General features: G+C 40.0%; 1 protein-coding gene across 2 annotated transcripts in view; it reads right to left on the reverse strand.

The window, feature by feature from the left end:
- Positions 1 to 16,232, reverse strand: part of MRPS9 (mitochondrial ribosomal protein S9) — a 35,394-nt gene extending 19,162 nt beyond the window's left edge. Inside the window, exons 1-4 of one of the 2 annotated variants that reach the window (XM_061997432.1) lie at positions 16,119 to 16,232; positions 8,547 to 8,726; positions 127 to 189; positions 3 to 33 (exon numbers count right to left, since the gene is read on the reverse strand). In XM_061997432.1, the coding sequence (XP_061853416.1) occupies positions 3 to 33; positions 127 to 189; positions 8,547 to 8,726; positions 16,119 to 16,199 (355 nt within the window). In that variant the 5' untranslated portion in view covers positions 16,200 to 16,232. Of the gene's footprint in view, positions 1 to 2; positions 34 to 126; positions 190 to 8,546; positions 8,727 to 15,610; positions 15,786 to 16,118 lie in introns of those variants that run through there. The other variant, XM_061997438.1, reaches the window with a different exon arrangement.
- Between the last annotated feature and the right edge of the window lie 7,017 nt (positions 16,233 to 23,249).

Raw genomic sequence — 23,249 nt, forward strand, 5'->3', positions numbered from 1 at the left:
ACTCCTCTGCTCTGGAAAAATTTCAGTAGGATGCTGTAAATAAACAAAAAATATACATCAGCTAAAGGAAAGTTACTTTAAATATCATGCTACAGTTATTCAGAAATGCAATAAAAAAAATCCTACCTTCATCATGGGCCTGGCTCGTTTGTCAAATAAGCCAGAAGGAAAGAGATAGGCGATAGCTCTCTGAAAACAAAGAGAGAGATCATATATGTATTTTTTTTTTCCCACAAGAGCATCATCAAAACAATTCTCAGGTACTTTCTCACATCGAAAAAATAGCGTAACTTTTGTACAGTCGCCAACTAACTCAGTAAGAAAGGTGTTGCATATGGGTTGTGCTGAAAAGAAAAACAGATCACTTCCTCAGGATAAGTAAAACCTCATTCTGAAGGCTGTACTCTACTATATCAGAATGAATGAACTTCTGCAAACTTTAGTTTTTACAGTACACATTTACCATAACATACCAAAAGTATTCAGGTGCAAAGACCACTTTTAATACACTGATTTTCCCCTAAAATTTCAAGTGCTGTGACTTCTAGAGGAAATCACAACATTTAATTTCTCTTTCTGAAAATATTACTGCTTGTTAACAGTGTCCACTGACAGACCAAGCATGGAAATTTTATTTAAAGCAACTGCACAAGGCAAAGTTTTACACATTTAGAATCCATTTCTACAGCCGTAGCTTACTCAAGTCTAAAAGTAATGTTTGTTGTGGCAATAGAAAGTATTTCTACATAGTCTAAATAAGCATTTCATTGATTACTGCATTTGGAAACAACTGTGAATCGCTACAATCTTTGCTGAACTTGAACTAATTGCTCAGAGAAGAAAGACTCAAATGCCAACTTTCTTCTCCTCGGGCACCTAAGGGTTTATTAAAATAAATTAGAAAAAAACCACGTGACATTCATTACACTCATCATTTACCATTGTTTTCACTAAGTATAAGGTACATCACTTGCTTTTAATTACCAATATCTACTACTATATGTGTGATATATTAAGTTGGTATTATTTACCTCCAACTAAACAAGCAGGTATGCCAATATTCAAAAAATCATGCTGGAAAAATGTAAGGCAAAGTAGCTTGCAAGGTTAAGCCCAATGATACGCATTTCTGTTCAACATCACCTTACTCTCCCTCTTCAACATAACTAAAACATCATTTAATAAAGCAAAAATGCTACCATTTACTAGAGCTGTTTATTTCCATTTGTTTTTAAAAACAAAACATGAAAACCTAGCCATCAAAAGCCCCAGATGTAGGGATCTAGTAAGTGTAATCAGCTTCAGAGAGCAGGTAGTAGAGCTTAAGACAGAAATCTTGTGCTTGTACAGTAACATGGACTAACTGAATAAACCCCTCTGGCAGTGGTCTCATTTATATTTCCATTAGACAGAACAGAAAAGCAGAATTACAATAAAATCACAGTTTAAAATTTTCTCTTAAGAAGAATGGCTCTTTGTTGGTTAGGCTACCTCAGGGCTATTACTTGCTGATTTTTTCCATGGACACCGGAGTGGCTTGTCGGTGCTTCAACTGATTTAATATGCATGGAGTGTAAAAAGACCTAACCTATTACTTTCATTAATCCCCTACTGGCATTCTGAAGAGAAATTTTGAGAATTCTGAAGCAAACAAAAGGCTTAACTTGATTTTACAAAATGGTAATTTTGTTTCTCTTAGTGACTACTGTATTCCCATTTGTTAGTCAATGGGCATTTTATGCATACACACAGTAGGTGAACACCTATTTATGAACAAATGGGGATTAATTATGATGACAATAGAGAAATCTGCTGTGAGCCAAATGATGTTAAACAAACACCTTATATAACATATTACAAGAATTTATTACAGGATACTGAGACTGACTGTGTGTATACTTAAGACATAGTCTTTATACAAGCATTTTTAGAATCTCAGTCAAAACAGTTACTGTAACACCTTAATGTCACATGTAAAAATGTAACATTTTTTACAAAGAGGCTGACATCTCAGACCTTCTACTTTCAGAAAGTTTCGTTTACATACACATCTTTCACACTAAAGCATAAATAAACGCTGCATTAAGAAATCCTAAAAACTACTTTCAGCTCTCCACACAACTAGCCAAAGAATAATAGTTCACTTTACAGTTTGCTTTTTGTTATTACAAAATGAAAATACATAGTCTTCCTGTCCTCTCCCTTTTTATGGAAATGTAATCAAGGATGGACCATTGTCTTTACAACCCATTAGGAACTACCCTGGGATGTAAAAGACTCCAGTTCAACTTCATTCAGAAGTTTCTCCTAAATGTTAAATAGCTCTTCTCAGCCTGTACTTTTAGCAAATACACCACAAGTCAGTCTGCCTCCCAGAAACTTCAGTTACAGAAGCTGATTTGGCCTGTGCAAACATTTTGGTTTTGCAGAAAAGGAGCATTTCAGAAAAAATCCTCAGTCCCTGTGTGTACTAGCAATAAAGTAAGATGGTGGATCAACTTTAGGAATGAAATCAGAATTAGTCTCTCCAAACAGCAGTTGCAGCACATAAGTAACCATAAAATATTTTCCTTAAGTCTTTTGACAATGTCTTAAGATTTGGAATACAGGCTTCCTTTCAGGACTCTCCATGTCTCAAGTCAAAATTCTGTAGAGAATTAACTCGTATTCTGCATTTCTCTGAACACATAAAAGGAGGTGGACATCCCTCTTAAAACTTTATAATCAAGGTTTAAATGTCATCAGTACAGTGTGCAAGAAACCTTTCAGATTTAACTGCAGTTTTTCACTCCAGTAGTGGTTTTAAGCTTAAGGGTCATGGCCCATATAATTTTTCTAGTGCTTAATTTAACTCAAACTCTAGATGAGAAAGGAAGTGTTGTGCTGAACATGACCAAGAGCTACTTTCTTCAGACTATCATTTCAGCTATACAAGATTAATTCATCCCACTTTAGCCTCCACAAGTTCTGAGCTGCTATTTCACAAATCTGTTTGTTAAATCACACTGTTGCCATTGTCTTTGGAAACAAAACACAACTTTCTAAAAAAAGAAACATCCATAATTATTTTCAATGAAACATGATTAAAAATCCTGGTACCTAGTAATACAATGACGTTTCCAAAAATAATTACATAAGTTACTGGAAAAAGTTGCAATGGGTATGAAAAATTAGCCCTTTTCCTGATTTGAAAACATTTGTTTTTAAACTCTACAGTTGATCCATGCAAGGAAAAAATATATACTCAGTAGTCACACCTTTAAAAATAGCAGATCATACTGAATACATGTTAGTAATAAGATGATTTACAGCAGACATTTAAACTGTGTGGTAAACTTAATATTCCTGCAATAAACTAAAAGAAATCCTGTCATATCATCACTTGCTGAGGGACTAGATGATTCAAAACACTACCTACAGGACCACAATGTCTTTCACTTGCAGCTATATGTTTGAATTTAAGCCAGTTGGAATAATGAGAACAAGCTTACATCCCTATTAAGAGGAAAAAAAAAAAAAAGTTGTATCTGGCAGTCCTTCAAACATTCAATCCAGTTCATTAAATAATCTGTCCAGCACTGCATGTGGCATGTTGTACCAAATCAGTGTCCCTGCCACACCTTCATTTTCCCTGTTGCACATGGTGACTTCTGATCCTTCTCTCCTTCCTATCCACCTACATGCCAAGAAGCTGGGTTTTTTTTCTCACTTTCTCAAACATCAGAGACTAACTCTGAATCAAACAAGTTCAGCTGTGTCAGGAAGAGTTACTTTTGGGGGTTTTAAAATGTCTTGAGAAATTCAGAATTCAGTATTTTAATTCAAACACAGTTGAATCAATCATACTGGGATAGGGGAAGAAGACTGAGTCAGTCCTTAAATAACCTGCCACAAGTAGGAGAGGTTTGGGAAGGCAAATTGATCTTGCACAAGCATTTTACCACACTTTTGCTGAATCTACAGCTCAAATATAAAACATTCCACTAATTTTTGTTGCTTATATCATGTGCAAAAATAGTTATTTAAGTAATAGCCAGTGAAGGAAAGGTATTTTGTAGAAAAAAAGGGAAAAAAACCAAAAAAAACAAGAAACTGCACCCTGGAGCTCTCTTGCAGCAGCATTCCTTTTGGGTAGAGGGCTCAAGAATCTACCTCATTCCTTTTTAAATATATGCAAAACCTTCATCATCAAAACACTGAGGTGAGAAGGGACATCATGTCACAATGCGTTAATGACATGCCTGAGCAATAGCTGTTTCAGCTTCTTCTACTCCTCAACTTGATGATGAGAGCCACTTCCCTCCTTAAACTTTGCCTCTTGAATCACATTATTCAACCACTGTACTTCAGCACTTCTCAGACTGAAATGTTTGCTGGAACAGCTGTTTTTCCTTCTAACCACACTAGCAGTACTCTTTAAAGTTTTCAGCATCCAAAATCCATAATATTTGAGGCAAAACCAGGATTAAAAAGGGAACATGAAATGTTAACACTGAAATAATTCTTTTATTTGACAGAAAAGGTTCATAACAACAATCAAGAAAAAGTCAGTGATACACTTAAGCTGATCTTGTAAAACAAAATTCTCCTCCAGCAGCTAACCGTTAGGAGTTACCGAAACAAGTCTAAGCACTTGCCATTGTTTAGATAAAGCTGAATTCTACCTTGGACAGAAAGAAATTTCAAGTTCACCATGTTATATGATTTTAATTCCATCATTTGAAGTAAGAACGAAAGTAACCCACTTCAAAAAGAAAGAAAACACATGAAAAAAAGCCCTTCTTTTAATAATGTTACTTTTATACTAATCCTTTTCAAAACAAAAATTAACTTGTTGTTCAGAGCTTGCAGAGAACAAAAAAAAAAAGCCAAAAATCTGTTGAAAGAAACTGTCATTATTATACACCAGTCATAAGTTCAGATGGAATTTGATGTAAAAAAATGAAAATACTGATGCAGAAAAAAAGTTATTGGGAAAAAAAAAGCTGAAAAAAAGCTTTCAAGTTTCAGCTACTTAAAAAACAATACAAAACCCAGTATGTCTTGTAAGGACAATCCTGGACAACACACTCTTCTTGCATACAACAGAAAGCTCAGGAATTAATTTTGTTCTGAATAACATTTCACATACACCAATACTCGCTCAGTTTAGCAACACTTTGTGTTGCTAAAATTTTAATATTTAGAAATCAGATATGCTGAGCTACTTTCAAAAGCAACTGGATACAACCTATTTTTTATTATAGTATTCTTAATTCATGGAAAGAAGCTACATCCTATGAGGAATTAAGCTTTTCGACATTTAACATTTTCATAGTTAACAACCTTACTGGTACTTTTGCAGCAATATATATGCTAGTGAAGATAAACATGTATTTTAGATTCAAATTATTCCATCTGCTTGACAATAATCATAAGGCAGACAAGTGAAAAATCAACATAGATCTCTAGCTTTTGAGTTTTACAAACTCTGTGGGGAAGGAGTATTGCTTTATGACAAGCTCATATCTGGAAAAGCGTTTAGTGAGTGCATTAAAATGAATAATAAAAATACTGGCATACAAATAGGTCATGAAGATTAAGATGCTTTTCTAGTATTAATCTTACTTAGATTTCTGGGCTTTAAAGTAGAATATCACAGAATTGACAGTAGAAAAAGAAGGTGGGCCATTTACAGCAACCTTAAGTTAAAGTTAAATCATAAAATAAAAGGATTACAGACTCAACCAGGGAAAAGCACTAGGTCAGGACTGCAATCTCTATTAATTAGGTATCCCAGCTGGGCAGTGGGTATGCAGCTGTTAACTTGATCAATGACTTACCTAAATGTCATCTCTACTGATTCGCTTATAAATTACCAGCAAGTGAGACTAATGTACAGGTGCTAATTTATTTAAACTGTTCTCTGCAGTTCTACATAGCTTTATAAACTGCATCTGGCACCTAATGTTAGCTGTCAGTTGTACTTAGACATGCCTGTCCTAACGACTCTGTTCATTAGAAATGAGCACAAATTATGAAATATTGTGAAAAATGATACATCAAATGGAATGGGCAAAGCAAATCAATTAGAAAAACTTCATAGCACAGATCCACACATAGGAGAATAAAACATCCTAGCTTCAGAGTGAGGTCTATAATACCAATTAAAAAGCAATTGGTAGACTTCTACAGAGTTATATATCAATTTGCTGGATTTTTTTTTTCCTCCTCCAGAAATACAGTTGTAATGCACAGCTTAACTTTTCACTCCTAAATAAAAGCATCAGCAAGAGGCAATTCTGCTTCCACAACATCCAGAAGGATTAGCAAATAAGTCAACTTTTTTTCCTGTTTAAAGCTTCACAAGGTTTAGCTTTTATTAAACTATACCTAAAACTCCAGTGAAGGACAGAATCCGATGATGTCTACTTTTGAAACACACTGCACCGACCGATTAACGGCGGAAGATATGGAGGTATATCAGAACCCATCAGAAAGAATGATTACTGTTCGAAATGTAAAGCTTGGTAATTCTCCTGACAGGGCTTAAGCAGCTTTTATATTTTTATAACAAATTTAATTATGCATAGCAGACAGTGTTACACATGCTCTAAGTATTTTCCAACACCTGATGGAACGTGAAGAAATCAAACCACAGATAGCTGGTGTCACCAGACAAGAAGCTACTCTTCTGGCTCCACTTCTCCCTCATTCCAGAAACAGAGTCTGCAGAGTAGGCCCACACTTGTCGCCTGCACTGCATTTGTGAAAACTAATTTCCAGAATGAATCTGCTTTTACTACTGATGAAGCTCAGTTAATTTCGTGCAAATAATCAAAGTGCTGTGGATTCATAAAGAAGAAATCACTACTTAGACATGGTCATTTTCAATTTCTTGCAGTCTGTAAGCCTTCCCCCTTGACCCTATCAACTGCAGATTAATGCATTCTCCTACCATTAACCTTTCGGGCAAACAAACTGAACCATTAGCATCATCACTGTAGCGCACTATCATGGGAGGTATTCTGGTGGTAGGTCTGTGCATGAATACTTTACAAGAAACTATCAAAAAAGATAGAGGTCATTAAAGGTAAGAAAAAAAACCTAACTGAAAAATACAGGAAAAGGAAACTCTACAGTCTGTACAGAAACGAGAACACCAATGTAAAGAAACAGGCTGCTATTACAGTCGACCCAGACGCTTCACTGAGCGTTTTTACTATTGACAGGACCTTATTCACTGTACATGGTGACCACAGGGTCTCTTAACGTTGGCACTTGTCTGAAGAAGAACAAAGTGACACCTATGGCTGTGAATGAAAGCAGCAGTATCAGTGCCTGATTTTGTATTCATAAAGCTTGATTTCCTACGGATTTGTGATTTGAAGTCAAGCTTCCCTTATGGATTTTCTGCTACCTGATAAAACTCAAGCCTCATTTCAGTCCTTTTCTCAGCATGCCATTAACTGTGTGTCTCTCGTCTACTTTGCTTTTTTCAGTGAAGTTCTCAGAACTTAGATTTGAAGCCTGTCAAATGTGTTTGAAATCAGCCTGTACCACCACCCACAGATGTAGTTCTTTCTTGGCATAAGCACGCTGTCAAGACCTCTAACGTGGACACATCTACACTGACAGAATTTTGCCACAGAGTGGGCAACAATCGTCTCACCCTGGAAAACCTAAATCATACACACCTTTCTTTTGGTACACATCACATTGCTACATCTACTCCAAAGGCCATACTGATTTACTGCATTGCCACTGCTATAGTCAGAGTGCTGCTGCTGCACAGAGAAAGCCTCAGCCATGAGACTTCACACAGTATCACCTCTGAGAGAATGTTACCAAATGACATTTCTCCTCCCTAGTTCTGATGTGTAATAAAATAAGACAGAGACGACAGCAGTGAAGACCAGGTGGGACATTTAAAAAAACAATCCATGCAACAAAATGTTTTTCTGAGTGAAAGGAAGCATATCTATACATGAGTCTCAATGACATAGAGAAAGAAGAGGCCACCCATCTGTCAGTCAGCAGAGGGAATGGCTATAAAATAGTACATTTGGAGCTACTGATATGAGCTTAAATTCACGTCAATATTAAAATACCAAAGCTAAACCAGCATGTTAGTTGTAAAACATCTTATAATATCTAATTTGCATTACCAGTAACCACAGTATCATACAAAAAAACCCGACCTAAATATACACAGCAGGTCAAATTGTCGGTAAACGTTTTAAAGTGCTACATAAACCTTTATAGTGCCTCTTGTAACCTCAGATCAAGAGGATTATCCATTAGGATTTTTAAAAAGAACCTACTGTGCTTTAGCAAGATATGGTATACAGCTCTATACTGTGATGTCTGACCTCACACGGTAGCAGGGGTAGAATCTCTATTCACAGTCACAGCTGCAATGTTTGCAATGTATAGTAGCATTCTTTCTTATTCTGACAGTTTGATTAAAATTCACAGAGAGCTGAGGGGCTCATGCTGAAGTAAAGTGCTTTCAATATCTGAAACTCTACAGTAAATTACTTCTCCAACAGAGCAACTGTACTTACATCAATATCCTCTTGGGTAAAACTTTCTGGATCTTCTCCCATCATGTTGGCTAAATGTCTCTTTCCTAGGTTGAATTCTTCAATCTGTTTTTTAATAAATTCCTCTGTGTACTTCTCAGGTCCTGAGGCTCCTACATTTTTCCTCGGCACTGCTGCAGTGGTACAGATTAGCCTTAATGTCTAACAAAAACAAAAAAGAAAAAAAGAAAAACTGAGAGATTTGTTTTGTATTTTTGGTACAGGGAGTTCTAAACAAAACGAACAGTATAACAAGCCATTTGTACCGCTAACGAGATCCAACATATTATTGCAATGAGTTAGAAAAGGCAGGATTGCTCATGAAACTGTTCCCTTCCAATTGTTTAATGCCAATAAACAGATAAACACATTTAAAACGCTGAACATTTTCACGCATTACAATTAATTCAGAAGATTTTTTCTGATGGAAAGAAATGTAGTATCATATGTCAGGAACATCCAGAAAAAACAAAATACAGCATGAATAAACAAAAATAAAAATCTATCAGCAAATAAGCAGGTTTTGCCTTCACCTAAGGGCATCCCATAACCAAGTATGAAAAGAATCTGCAGGGTAGCTCTCTACTGGTTTTCAGAAGCATGTGGTTACACAAATGCTAGTAAAGGGCCTGGACAGCCTATGGAGTGCTCCTTCCTTCTGCAGAGTGTCAGAATGCTCCTCAAGCTATTTCACCTTTTCAGGTAGAACAATCAGAAAAGTAGCACAGTAGCTCTCACCAGCAAATACCACTGAGCATTGGTGCAGCTCTGAAGTCATAACTCAGTGAATAGTTATCCTTTGATCTTTATGGGCTACAGGTTTGGGGTTTTTTTCTGGAAGAAAATCGGTAGTTAAGATGACTAATTTCAATCAAGCTCTCTGTCAGACCAAAAGAAGCTTCACTAACAGAGCTGTTATGTCCCAATTCTGGCCTAGTGCCAATATTACGCACTATTTTGTGTCTCAAATATTACTATTAAAGTCCTCTGTGGCTTAATTACTCCATAAACTGAATGAGAACTGATTATTTGTGTGATCTTCTGTGGGTGAGGGGAGGGAGAATCAGAATCAAAAAAAGGGTGTGTGGGACAGAAAAGCAAAGACAAAAGAGGACTTCAGAAAATCAGAGAATCAGAAAAATGCCCAGTTCTGTTCAGTAGACAGTGCAGTTTCAAAAGGCAGAGGAAGCCCATCTTACAGTCCATCGCTGCTTGCATTTTTTTCCACTATTCTCTTCACTTGTCCTGTGCCAGCTCTGGCACTTGGACTCTTCTGCAAGCCAGCTTGGCTCCCTAAATCTGGAAGAATGTGAACTTCTCCCTCCTTCCAAAAAGTGGGCAGTTCTCAGCTAATTCCGAGCAATCTGAGGAAGTCCCTGAGAAAAGCCAAAGTTGACATTAGAAGGTGGCCAAACCTCACAACTGGGAACAAAGAAGTAGAGGGGAGTCCTCTCTTTACCATCAGTTCTTTTGAGCAAATTCTTAAATTGCCTCTTCTGCTCCAGGAGCAGCAGTCTCAGTCTACCTTTTGCCAAACATTAAAACCCAATCATGCACAACAAAGTGAACTACTTAGGGTTCTTATTATGAGGAACAGAATAAAGCTAGCATCTGAAATGATTAAATGTTCTCTAAGTCATAAGAACCATCTTCTCCAGATCACAATTTAGACATAATGACCATTTTGATGGATTTTATCATTCTGAGATAAGCTAATATGAATAGCATAAAATACTTGCTATCTTCCTGTAACTAATACAACTGTAATCTTCAAACTCAGTTATAATCCCAATTATACAAACCCACACATCTCATCAAAACAAGATTAAACAGACTTATTTGCTTCTGCTAGCAACATGAGTTAGCTTACATGAACTTCTGTGACTGGAAGCTTTGGGTATTCTGCATTACATGGTCACATCCTACATAAATAGGAAAGGAAACATGGCTTTTCTTGTACTTTCACAGAGCCTGGTTGGTATTCTGGACATTTGGCAGCTCAGAGCGGACTGGTCCAAAACATACAATTTGCTGCACATATGTAGAGATATTCACGATCAATTTACCTGTCCACATTTGAAAAGACTGGTCAGGCTTTACTATACAAAATCTAACAATCCCACTTAAAATTTCAATTTGGAATAAAGACTACATTACCTCGCCTTAAATTACATGTAGCACATGCATGTTCTGCAGGATACATCATTCAAATTCAGTGAAGTTCAATATAGAATGTAATCTTTGAATAAGGAGGTCACACGAGACAGATAGAATCGACCCTCTATGCTTCTACAACCTGACATAGATAAAGAGATGTCATCCCCCCCAAGGCATGCACCTCAGAAAAGCAACCAATATTTCTGCCAGAAAAGATTTGAAAACAGTTTCAAGGCAGAATTTGGTGCTGAAGAGTCTAATGTTCCTTTGCTTTCTCTACAGCTTATACATATCATATGCAATGCTAGTCCTGGTTTTGCGCATTTTTTTTTCTTTGTTTTCTGTGAGGTTACGTTAACATATACAATTAGAAGATAAATAAGCAAAATTTTTTAAGTACACATTTTCCACCAGCAAGGCTCTGGTGATTTCCTTAGAAGGCCACAAGGAATGCAGAGGTATCTCTGTGTATTCCCTATTCTTCTCCTCTAGTCACTCCTCAGGAAAGAATTCAATTCATCTTCTGTCTTACTTGTCTTAATAGCAACTAATTATTTGTAATTTTTGTTAATGAACATATGATTCCTTATTACTTGGTACAAAATTGCTTTCTCTCTGCTATGCTTTAAACGGAATACTTTAAAAAAGATTGCTTTCATCTTATTCCTGTCAATTTCTATTGTAATTTTCTCATTTTTGTCTTCCTTCCCTCAAGCTATTCATATTCTTCCCTAGTTTCAATTCGTCACTAATCAAAAGTCCCTGGACACACAAACTGCTCATAATTAGAAAACAGCCTCTTATGCAAATTAATATCTATTGTACTGGCTACCTCTTCTGGGATAAGAGTACTGTTTCATGGGTGGTACAGGCAAGAACTGCAAAGCACAGCAAAATGCTTCTGGCATTTCAGTCAAACAAAAAGCATGCTCATCTGCCTTCTGTGGGAAACCACCAAGGTTTTCATTCACTTCTTACACATTTCATGAAGCATTATTGAAGATAGCAGCCTCATCATTTTTTAAAAATAATAATGGCTATTAACAGTACTCCTGAAACAACAGACTCTTCCACCAGGACAGGAAAGAATGGAAAGTCTCTACTTCTGGACACAGCTCCTCAGTATTAGTCCTCCATTCCTGAGTAACCCAGCACTAAAACAGTTTTGCAAATCCTGATTTTCCACGTAGACTGTAAATTTATAGAAAATCAGCTTGTGTAAAATTTGCTTTAGGAAAAAAAAAAAAAAGCTTTTTCAGACAATTTAAAACTTCTCTGGCCTATCTTTTTCAAGAAGACAAATAACTAGGACCTGTTTGTTTAACTACCCTGTTCGTTTTGCGTCACTGGAGTTACACAGATATAAAATCAACATATATCACTAATGCACAAATCAAACTTCCTGTATTTTTGAAATAGGAGGAAAGGGGAATCAGAGACAGGAGGCTTCAACTCAAAAGTAAAAATTCATCTTACTATATGACATAGTCCTAGAGATAGAAGATGACACCAAATGGTGTGGCACGCATGCAGTTGCACCATTTTCATGCTGCTTCCATGCTCTAAGCTGCCAGACCTCAACCATGTTCTTTTCCAAAAACATGCAGCATGCAAATTTATACTAAAAAGTTCACTTTGGGATACAACTTCAGTAGGAGATGGGGATCTGGAGCTGTATAACATCAGCACACAGGACTAAAGCTGTCCTGTGTCCATTGCTCTGATTACTGGCACAGCCAGTGTTACTGAACCTACGCAAGATAGCAACAGTGGTCCTCTGGTCACTAGTCACACAAGGAAAGAAATATATTACGTAGCAATCACACAGAATGTAAATGCTTGGACCAATCCCAAGTTCCTAAAGAATTACTTTTTGCTGAATAAGCAAGTTTTGGCTTTCTAGTGTGCTGTTTTACAAAAACACATTTTAATTAATTATTATTTATAAATCCCAGATTTCAGTCAGCCTATGAACTAATCAGGTGAACCAGTATCAAGATGACGTTTTAATGAGCATTTTGTAAAACACATCAAAAAGTATCACAAGGTGTCAGCAAACATTTATATGTGACTTTATATTACTTTTTATACTTGATTTCACAGAATATTTCATCAGAGGAGACTTTCTCTCAAAATGAAGTCTCTTGACAGGCAATTGTAAAACTGCATCTCCACCACACAGAAAAATCTACTTTCTGTGGATATTTGACCATAACTACGTATTAAGTTTTGCTTATAATGTATATTAGGGAAATAAAAGATAGTTGTCATATGTGCATAACAAGAAACAGAATTTAGATGCAGTTGTTTTGAGGCACAAGGTATCAAATACTAACAGGCTCTACAACTCCAGCTTAGTTAACAATAGCAGGAAAAGCTACTCCATTCCAAGAATGCAGTTCTGAAAAACTGTCACCAAAGTGCTATCATCTCTTTCTGGTATCAGTACCTACACCATCCACAGTGATTTAGATAATGTACCTGACCCAATCAAATTAAATAGCACGTATGATACTCTGAACTGTTCTGTTGAGAACAGTTATTTTATCACATCAGAGTGACTGACAGTAACTAATATCTTTTTTTTTTTTTCTCTATAAACTGTGCTAAATCTCTGCAGTTTGATTAGTAGAATTGGAATCTAAACCTGTTGTTCAGTCAAACCTACTGAACTGGAATTACAAAGTTTCTCTCCCATTTCCTCTCTCAATGCAACACACAGCTTTCAAACACACACACTTAACTGTTTCTCTCACACACACTTACGCACTCTTAACTCTTTCCCCCTACTACGACAGACAAGAAATAACAAACTAAACTCCAGTGAGGAACTCTTTTAGGATAGGCATCATAAAAGTTCCCTAACAGTAAGGACAGATAAGTGCTTTATGTAAGAAATGGTTGTAGGTCAGAACAAGGGTATGTCAACTTTCACCCCGTCCTCAACCACAGACGTTTATCAGAGGCACAAGGAGAGGACAAAGAAGCAGTGATGATTTTCCCAGGACACTTCCCCAGCTTACAGCAATCTGTAGTTCAAAGACATGCTGATATTTTGTTTTTTAACAGTCCTCAGTGGAATTTTCTTCCAAGTTTTTTAAGCTGCTTTCTGTATTCACATTAATGCTTAGTATCCTGAATATCCTTATCAGGCAAGTTAAAGACATCTAATGGCAAGAAGAGTGTCTTAAAGTTTCCTGGGCCTTGCTATCTCCACTGGTTTCCTTCCTATCCCTTGGCTCACAGTCAGTTAGATGATTTAAATATAGCTATAGGCTTTGGTACTGATCCCACCTCTGGGGGCAAGAGGAGCAGACAAGTGCTATCTCAAGGTCTCTTCCAACCCTACATTCATTCTACCATGACTTCTCCTTTGAGATGATTTCCTCATTTACAATACAAATCACTTTCACCTCAAACTCAAGCAGCTACCTGGCCTGGAAAACTAGGTTACTGTCATAATCAAAGAATCACAGAATTGTTTAGGTTGGAAAAGACCTTTAAGATTGTCAAGTCCACCCACTATTCTAACATGGCCATGGCCACCACTAAACCACATCCCTATGCAGCATATATACATGTCTTTAAATACCTGCAGCAATGGTGACTCAATCACTTCCCTGAGCAGCCTGTTTCAACACTTGACAACTCTTTCAGCGAATGAATTTTTCCTAATCTCCAACCTAAACTTCCCCTGGTGCAACTTGAGGCCATTTCCTCTTGTCATATCGCTTATAACTTGGGAGAACAGACCGACTCCCACCTCACTATAACCTTCCTTCTAGATTGTTTCATAGAGAGTGATAAGGTATCCCCTCAGCCTTCTTTTGTCCAGGCTAAACAACTCCAGTTCCCTCAGCTGTTCCTCATCAGACTTGTGCTCTAGAACCTTGACCAGCTTTGTTGCCCATGTCTCGACATGCTCCATGCTTCAGTGTCTTTCTTGTAGTGAGGGGCCCAAAACTGACTCATACTTTTGATATAGCACAACCAAAGCAAACCAAACTACTACAACTGAGAATGAAATCAAGTGTTAGAATATTTCCAGCCTTATTCTCTCATTTCTTGAGCAACATCAGCATGTATATTTCTGTGTAAAGAACTATCCACACAGCTACCATGCCTTTATCCCTAATGGATAAAGTTAATCTAGAAGTAACAGCTCAAATTGCTCCTTCCATTATTACCTTTCACTTCCTTACTGCATCTATCTTCTATTATCCCATGGTTTGGTTCAGTTCAGACACCGAACAGTCCTTCAGTCCTTATTATCCTAATTTACTTTGTAACATGAAAGCATTACCAGCATGCCTTTTTATCCACTTGCTGGTCACTGATTAAATATATATACAGGTGTATCAAATACCACTGCACAAACACAGTGGCTGTTCTCCATACTGACAGCAGCTAAGCTTTTTAATTAAGCAGCAATCAGCTGAACATTGGCATCTCTCAAAACAAATGGGTAATTGTGTTTAATCAGGAGTTATCGCACTTGTGAAGCGTGTTTCTCCCCCCACTGTGGGAATCAGAAAACTTCATTATCTATTCACCTACTGATCAAACACAGTTCAAGATGACCAAAGTACAAAAACTATCTAAAAGTACTTTGCTTTGGTGCTGGCTTTGGTCTATATATGGTTCTGTTAATTCTAGTGATATATCATAGAATCGTTTTGGTTGGAAGCAATCTTTTAAGATCAAGTCCAAACACTAACCTCACCCTGCCAAGCCCAACACTAAACCATGTCCCTCAGCACTTCAGCTACACGGCTTTTAAGTAGCTCCTCAACACCCCATTGTCCTTCTTGTAGTGTAGGGCCCAGAACTGAACACAGCACTTGAGGTGCAGCCTCACCAGGGCCGAGTATTAGGGGACAATCACTCACTTCCCTGCTCCTCGTGGTCTCACTGTTCTTGATACAGGCCAGGATGCCATTGGCCCTCTTAGCCACCTGGGCACACTGCTGGCTCGTGTTCAGCCGGCTGTCGATCAACACCTCCAGGTCCTTTTCCACCAGACAGCTATCCAGTCACACATCCCCAAGCCTGTATAAATCAGGCCACACCGACGCTTTTCCTTTACGCTGAAGACAAATAGAATCGGTTCGCGGAAGCGACTTGACGCGGCACCGGCCCTCCCACTGCCTGCCCCGACGCTGCCTGCCCTCGGCACCAGCCAGGGGCACGCAGCGACAGGCCGCAGCCCCACGGCGCGGCCGGGGCGGGCCGAGCCGCCCAGGGACGGGGCGAGGACCGCACCCCCGGCCCAAGCGGGGCCTCCTGACCAAGCGCAGCGTCACCGCGTCCCCCGCCCCTCACCGCCTTGGCGCTCGCCTCACGGAGATCCCACCACCACCCTCACCGGGGGCCCGCCAGGCCCGTCCCGCCTCTCACCTGGGCGCGCGGCCCGCCCGGCGGCGCCGCCGCACTCCACCGACCGCCCAGCCGCAGCGCGCGCCCAACGGCCGCCGCCATGCCCGCGGCACCCCGGCACAGCGGGCCTCCACCGCGAGCCCCGGCGCCGCCGATTGGCGGGCGGGCACGGGGGGCGGGACCTCGGCCGCGCCTGCGCACTGCTCGGGCCCCGAGCCTTGTAGGCCGGTGTGGTGCAGCGGCTGTGCGGTAGGAGAGTGACTTGATTGTGTTTGAAAGTTTAAAACATCAGTGTTATTAAATTTCAGGCTAGTCGTGACATTGGTGATTGATGACTTGCACTACACTCGCACTGGGGGCCAGGTCAGCAACAGGCCCGGGCTGGGCATGTGCCCGTCAGCTGAGGCACCCCATCTCCAAAGGAAAAGGCTGAACGCGAGGCACCTGTATGAGAAGGTGGCGTTGGAAATAGCAGCGTACGAAGTGCACTGCCACCGTTACCGCGGAGAATTGTAGCAAAGAGTGTGTTTTATCTCCGCACTGGGGGTTTTTTCCATTAAAAAAAAACCCTTTTCCATATAGAGAGGAACCTCATGAGGTTCAACAAGGACAAGTGCAGACTCCTGCACCTGGGGAGGAACAACCCCATGCACCAATACAGGCTGGGGATTGACCTGCTGGAGAGCAGCTCTGCAGAGAGACCTGGGAGTCCTGGTTCATAATAAACTAACCATGAGCCAGCAATGTGCCCTCATGGCCAAGATGGCCAATGACATCCCAGGATGCATCAAGAAGAGTGTGGCCAGCAGGTTGAGGGAGATTCTTCTCCCCTTCTATTCTGCCTTGGTGAGCCTTTATCTGGAGTCCTGTGTCCAGTTCTGGACTCCCTAGCTCAAGAGGGACAGAGAACTTCTGGAGAGAGTCCAGCGCAGGGCCACCAAGATGATCAGGGGACTGGAGCATCTTTCTTGTGGGGAAAAGCTGCAGGAACTGGGGCTGTTTAGAGAAGAGGAGACTGAGGAGGGATTTCATTAGTATTTACAAATATCTAAATGGATATTTGGATATATGGATATATGGTGGATGTCAGGTGGTTGGGGCATCACTTTTTTGAGTTATATCTAGTGACAGGACAAGGGGTAATGAACAAAAACTGGAACACAAAAAGTTCCACTTAAACATAAGGAAAAACTATTTCACTGTGAGGGTTACAGAGCACTGGCACAGGCTGCCCAGGGAGGATGTGGAGTCTCCTTCCTTGGAGGTTTTCATGACCTGCCTGGACACATTGCTGTGTGACCTGATCTAAGTGGATCTGCTGTAGCAAGCGGGTAGGACTAGATGATCTCTAAAGTTGTCTTCCAACCCCAACCATTCTATGATTCTGTGAAAAAAACACCATTTTTGAGAGATGAGGCATCTGTTACCTGCTGAGAGGGGGTGACATCAATACTGTCACCTCCCAAGATGATGTTAATCTGTACACTGAACCTCAAGAGCTTCAGTTTTTATCGTTTCCTCAAGTTAGACAGTATGTCATTCAGAGATGAGTGGTTTTTGTCAGCAGTGTTTTCTGCCCCAGGAAGAGTGGAAAATTTAATTTTTAGAAGTTCCACTTTAGACTTACAGAGATGTTGTCTTTCAGAGCAGTTACTGTTTGAGAGGAAATTCTAGAAGTGAACCTCTGCTTCTCCAGGTTTTTTGTGTTTTCACTTTTTCATGGGTGGCTCTTGCTTCCCCCCACCATGCAGACCCAAGTATCGTTTCCTCCCTGGGATATAAAAGAGGGTAAGAAAAGACTGCAGGGAGGTCAAGAAGCAGCCACTTGGAAAGGTGCATTTGTTATTGCAATTACCCGCTGTGAAAATGAAAACATCAGCAGTTTTGTTGATATAGGTCCATGCAAATGAATGCAATGAACACTGCACTGAAGGAGAGCAGTGGAGTGCACACCTGGCAAAGCACTGGGAACTGCAGATGTGCTTTCATTCACAGGGTGCGTGGGGATGGCATTTGGTTACCAACTGTTTCTCCAAAAGAGAGGAGGGGGGTTAGGTTAGGGTCACAGTCCCACTGACCCATCTCCTATAGCAGCTAGCAGAACTGAAAGGATGGAGAAAGCCAGAGACGGTACGGCCCCTTCAAGGCCCAGGGTGAATCTCATCTGCCATCTGTCACCCTGTGGCTTGGCTTTGTTCAGTGGCAAAGGAGCTCCTCCGTCCTCACTGTGCTGAGCCATTGTTACCTCTCACCCCTGTCAGCTCTACAGAAACAAAGCACTGCTGGAGTTAACAGTTTTCATTCCCTACATAGGGGCCACCTATAAAATACCATACACTTATCCTTGGAAACTGGATGATGTAAATCTAACTCCCTAGACTCTCTAAATCTATCTGCTCCTATGCCCACTCTGGAAAAATCCTAAATAGCTCTGCAGAGAGAGACCTGGGAGTTCTTGTTGCTAACAAACTATAAACATGAGTCAGCAATATGCCCTCATGGCCAAAAAAGCCAATGGCATTCTGGGGTGTATTAAAGAGTGTGTCCAACAGGTTGAGGGAGGTTCTTCTCCCCCTCTCCTCTGCCTCATCTGGAGTCCTGTGTCCAGTTCTGGGCTCCCTAGCTCAAGAGGGACAGTGAACTGCTGGAGAGAGTCCAGCACAGGGCTACCAAGATGATCATGAGACTGGAACATCTCTCTTATGAGGAAAGGCTGTGAGACCTGCTGATAATGAGGGTGAGCATATAATTTGGCATGATAAAAACTTTGGAGTGCTGTCTTTGAGGTATGGCCAGACATTAAGGAAGTGGTGCTTCTGTGTGGGGCTTGAGGTTTCTGAAATGTAAAAATAACTGAATGCAAACTCAGGAAACAGGGCTGAGGCAGCCACCTGTGTGGGTCTGGGGATAGCCTGAGGGGCATGTGTGTAGTATGTGCAAATTCTTGAGCTCAAACCTAAGGCTGAGCTTCAGCCCCAATTTGCTTATTGCTTACATGACCAACCTACATGCAGATAGTCCTGCAGTAGGGTTTGGAGTGTCTTTTTGTAATTAGGAGATGGGATTTGTTGGTAGCATGACTTCAGGTTACTGCTGTGGATAGTGTAAAAACCAGTTGCTTGAGGAATGAGTATCTCAGTGGCATTGGTGAAGACATTCAAAATGAAAAGACGACAAGGATGGCAGTACTCGGTCAGACCAAATGTCCATTGAGCCTGAATGCTTCAGTCTACCAGTGGTCATGACAGCTGCTTATAGAAGAGTACAAAGACAAGGCAAATATACAGAGATACTTCCAGGATAAAGTCTTCTGACCTGCAACGGGCTGAAGGTGGTATCTTAGGCTTAAACATAGAAGAAACTTATGCAGATTGCTGCCATGCGACGGGACAAGCTAACCTGCAGCAGAGAGGATGGGACTCCTGAATCAGAAGGTAGAGCAAAGTGTTGTAGGACAGTTAAAACTTCTCAGGATGCCGTAACTTAAATCCATTTCTGAGGAGATGCCTAAGTTTTTTAGAGTTTTCCGTAAACAAAAATAAGAGTAGATTTGGTTTTGCGCTCTGAAGTTATTCTTCCTATAAACTATTTTCTATTCTCTTTTCCCTGTGCCTTTTTTCCTTAGGCTGTGTTTTGCCTGAAGTTTCGGGGTACCTATTTCAAAAAGAACAGCAATCACCAGTGCTCATCCAGGGACTGAGTGGTTGAGTGGCACAGTCTAAGGATGCTAGACAGAGCATCTGCATGCTGAGAACATTCCTCAGAGCCTAACCAGGGGCACTTTCTGGATTGTCTTTAGACTCAGGGATGTTTAGAAATGCCCAAGTCCAATGTTCAACAAAAAACTTGAGTTTTTGGCTAGAGAGAGCACTGAAGAAGGGTAGCTTGACAGAAATATTTGGGTTTCAGAAGCTGATCAGTATGTGTTTGAAAAAAATGAACATTAAAAATGCAGAATTCAGCAGTATTTTAACTCTGTTCCAGTCAAGTAATTTCTAGATATTTTATGGCATGTGTGTGCTTTTTGACACATAAATTGTTTTGCATTTGTCTTTTTCATCACTATGGAAAGGCTTCAGGCTGATATATCCAGAAGTCATGCTTGGTTAAATACAAACATATACATTTTATTGTAAAAAGCTAATAATAAAAACAACACTGTTTCATTGCACCCACTTTTCCTCAAATGTGGAGAGACCACACTCCATTTTGTTGACTGCACATACCAGCTACCTAAGGGCTGTCAATAGTGTTATACTGTGAAAGACACAGCACTTAGGGAGCTGTCAGTCAAGCCTATTGTGAGAGAGATTGCAAGAACTGTTATTTTATAGTGAAAGTGGTTTGGATTGAGCACAAGATTAGTAAAAGTGAATAAAAAATAGCTGGAGATCTTTGCCTGTAAAGCAGTACCCCTTGTTTTTTTCCTTCATCTTCCTTTTTCCATGAAAGAAGGTGTTACCCAGCTCTTCACTATACTTTGGCTCAGAGCTCCACATCTGTTTTGTGTTTTCTTCACAGTCCAAGAGTTGTTGGTGGGTTTGGTTTTGTTTTTGGGTTTTTTCCACAGCTTGTGGGTATCACTGCAAGGCACTTTGGGGAACATTCTTTTCGGCAGTGTTGTGTTCCAGCTCTGCCATAATTTATGTGCTTGGGTAGCCCCCATTGAATTTACAAACAGTTCTCAGAAAGAGAGGGAACTTGTGTGGATGTAATTTGGAGGCATCTGAAGATAGTTTTATTCCACATGGATGCCAGAGTCAGCCCAAAGAGATCTAAATGCAGTGTCTGGGCCTATTTTTAGTTGGCAAGTACTTTCAGACTATGTAACGTGTCTTTGTCATTTGTCTACTATACGCTCTGCCTCCATATGTTTACCACTGTCTCTATTGCTGATTCAGTTTCTCAATAATAGAATAATTTGCATCAGACTTTTTTGTCTCTGTATAATTAGACTAATGTCATTAGTGATCCTAGCAGCAACTCTGAGTCAGAGCTGACACTGTATCCAGAAGCTGTGCCTTTACCGCTAAATGAAAGAGGCCTAAGGACTGGCCTAGAGATGAAGTGACCTTGATCGAATTACATCAGCATTGATCAGAGCCATCATCCCTGTACAGCGAAGCTGCTTGGAGCAGCTCAAAATAGAACCAGAAATACAAATAATCTCTCCCATCCTTAGACACAGAGCAGTAGTGGTTTTATCTTTTCATCACACAGAAGGAAATTTATTGCTATTCCCATTACTGAAGCTGTTCAGATTTATAAACTTTTCATTAGTGATTTTTCTAAGTGCTGGAGACGTACATTTATATTCAGAATAAATAGAAGAAATAGTAGTTTTCAAAATTGGATATGCTTCCAAGATTAATTTATCTATAGGAAGTAGACACTATAAGTCCTGTCTAACTCTCCAGAAAACCAGAAAATACATCTCAGAGCATGCCCTCCTGGGATAATGCGAGGGATTTGCCAATGTACAGTTTATGGATACTGCTGGAGGTTGTGAACTCCATCTGTATCTTTGTCAGACTGCAAACAAACAAGACTGCTTTAGTTTTAAGACTGGAATGCACCTTCCTGCGGTAACACGTCTTTCCTGATGGGTTAAAATTCATGCAGGGCACATGATGGTCAGTGACCAAGTGCTATCCCATAGAATGTTACAGTACCAGACACTAAGTTACTCTGCTGAGGAGACCAGGTCATTGGGGACGTGATCACCTTGGCCACAAACTACTGTGGCAGAAGGCTGCATTCACCTGCTGGAAGTTGGAAAAGGTACAGAGTAAAAATTGGTCGTCTCGGTGTAAAACTGGTCCTCTTGGTGTCTTTGGAGCTCAGGAGATGGCAGAACCAGCACCTAATGTTTTTCCATGCTTCTTGGAGATGCTCTAAAGTGTTACTCAGTGTTAAATTTCTTCTCCCCTTTAAAGGAAAATGATGACCAAAATACTAGCCAATTCAAAGCTGAAAAGGAAGCTTTAACTTTACAACAAGCTTTGAATCAGTTTCTGAAGTAATGAAGCACAAAAAAGTATGACTTTAAGGATTTCATATTTTAAAACAGCTGTAGCAACAGAAGCTTCTGAGTCATCAGGGCTTCCACAGAAAGAAATACATACGATGCATCTTTCACAGAAATAACAAGGAAAGAGAATGACAAATTTATCTGGAGTAAGGAAAAAAGAAAGCACCAAGTACTGCTGTTACTTTCTGGCCATTATATTCAAATAATAAAGAAAATAATCTGCCAATTTATGCTGTAGAACTCTTTACAGAAGTAAACAATTCATGTGCCTGTACTAAATCTATGTCAAGGCTATAAAGTATCCAGCAAAACCAAGTATCTAATATAACACAGATGTCTTCCCCAGATGTTCTGAGAAAAGAACTGATTGTTCTTTTTGGCTTCTCCCTTATTGCAGCAACGAGGTACTACCTGCGGTCTACCTTGTGGGTGCCAGTACCTGAAGACCCAGTTAGCATGATATCTGGAAGAGATCCCTTCCTGCCCTTCTGCTGCAAAAGTAGAAGAGCTTAGTCCACAATAATCCTGTGAGGGTAGGATTGGAGGTAAGCACAGAAAACTTCTTTAGCATTCAAACGTTAGAGCAAGAGCTAACCTGAATGCAGAAGTGGTATTCTGCTCTCTGAGATCTGGGCTGGCATGTGGAAAATAGTTTTGCCTCCAGGTGTTTTATGCTAGCCCAGAGAATCTGTCAGACACTGATCCCTCTGGACCAAGTTGATCTCATTAATACTTACAAGTGTTTAAAAGGTGTATGTCAAGAGGATGGATCAGCAGTTTTCCTTGTTGTATCTAGTGACAGGACAAGGGGTAATGGACAAAAGCTGGAACACAAAAAGTTCCATTTAAACATAAGGAAAACCTATTTTTCTGTGAGGGTGAGGGAGCCCTGGGACAGGCTGCCCAGGGAGGGTGTGGAGTCTCCTTCTCTGGAAGTTTTCAAAACCCACCTGGACATGTTTCTCTGTGACCTGCTTTAGCAGGAGGCTTGGACTAGATGAGTTCTAAAGGTCTTTTCCAAACTTTACCATTCTGTGATTCTTTGAAGTTCCAATTACAGGAAAGAATCCTGAGGCGAGGAGTAGGAAATGCTATTGAATGATTTCTCTTTTCAGCTATCT

This window comes from Colius striatus, chromosome 1 (assembly GCF_028858725.1).
Source record: "Colius striatus isolate bColStr4 chromosome 1, bColStr4.1.hap1, whole genome shotgun sequence".
Lineage (NCBI taxonomy): Eukaryota > Metazoa > Chordata > Aves > Coliiformes > Coliidae > Colius > Colius striatus.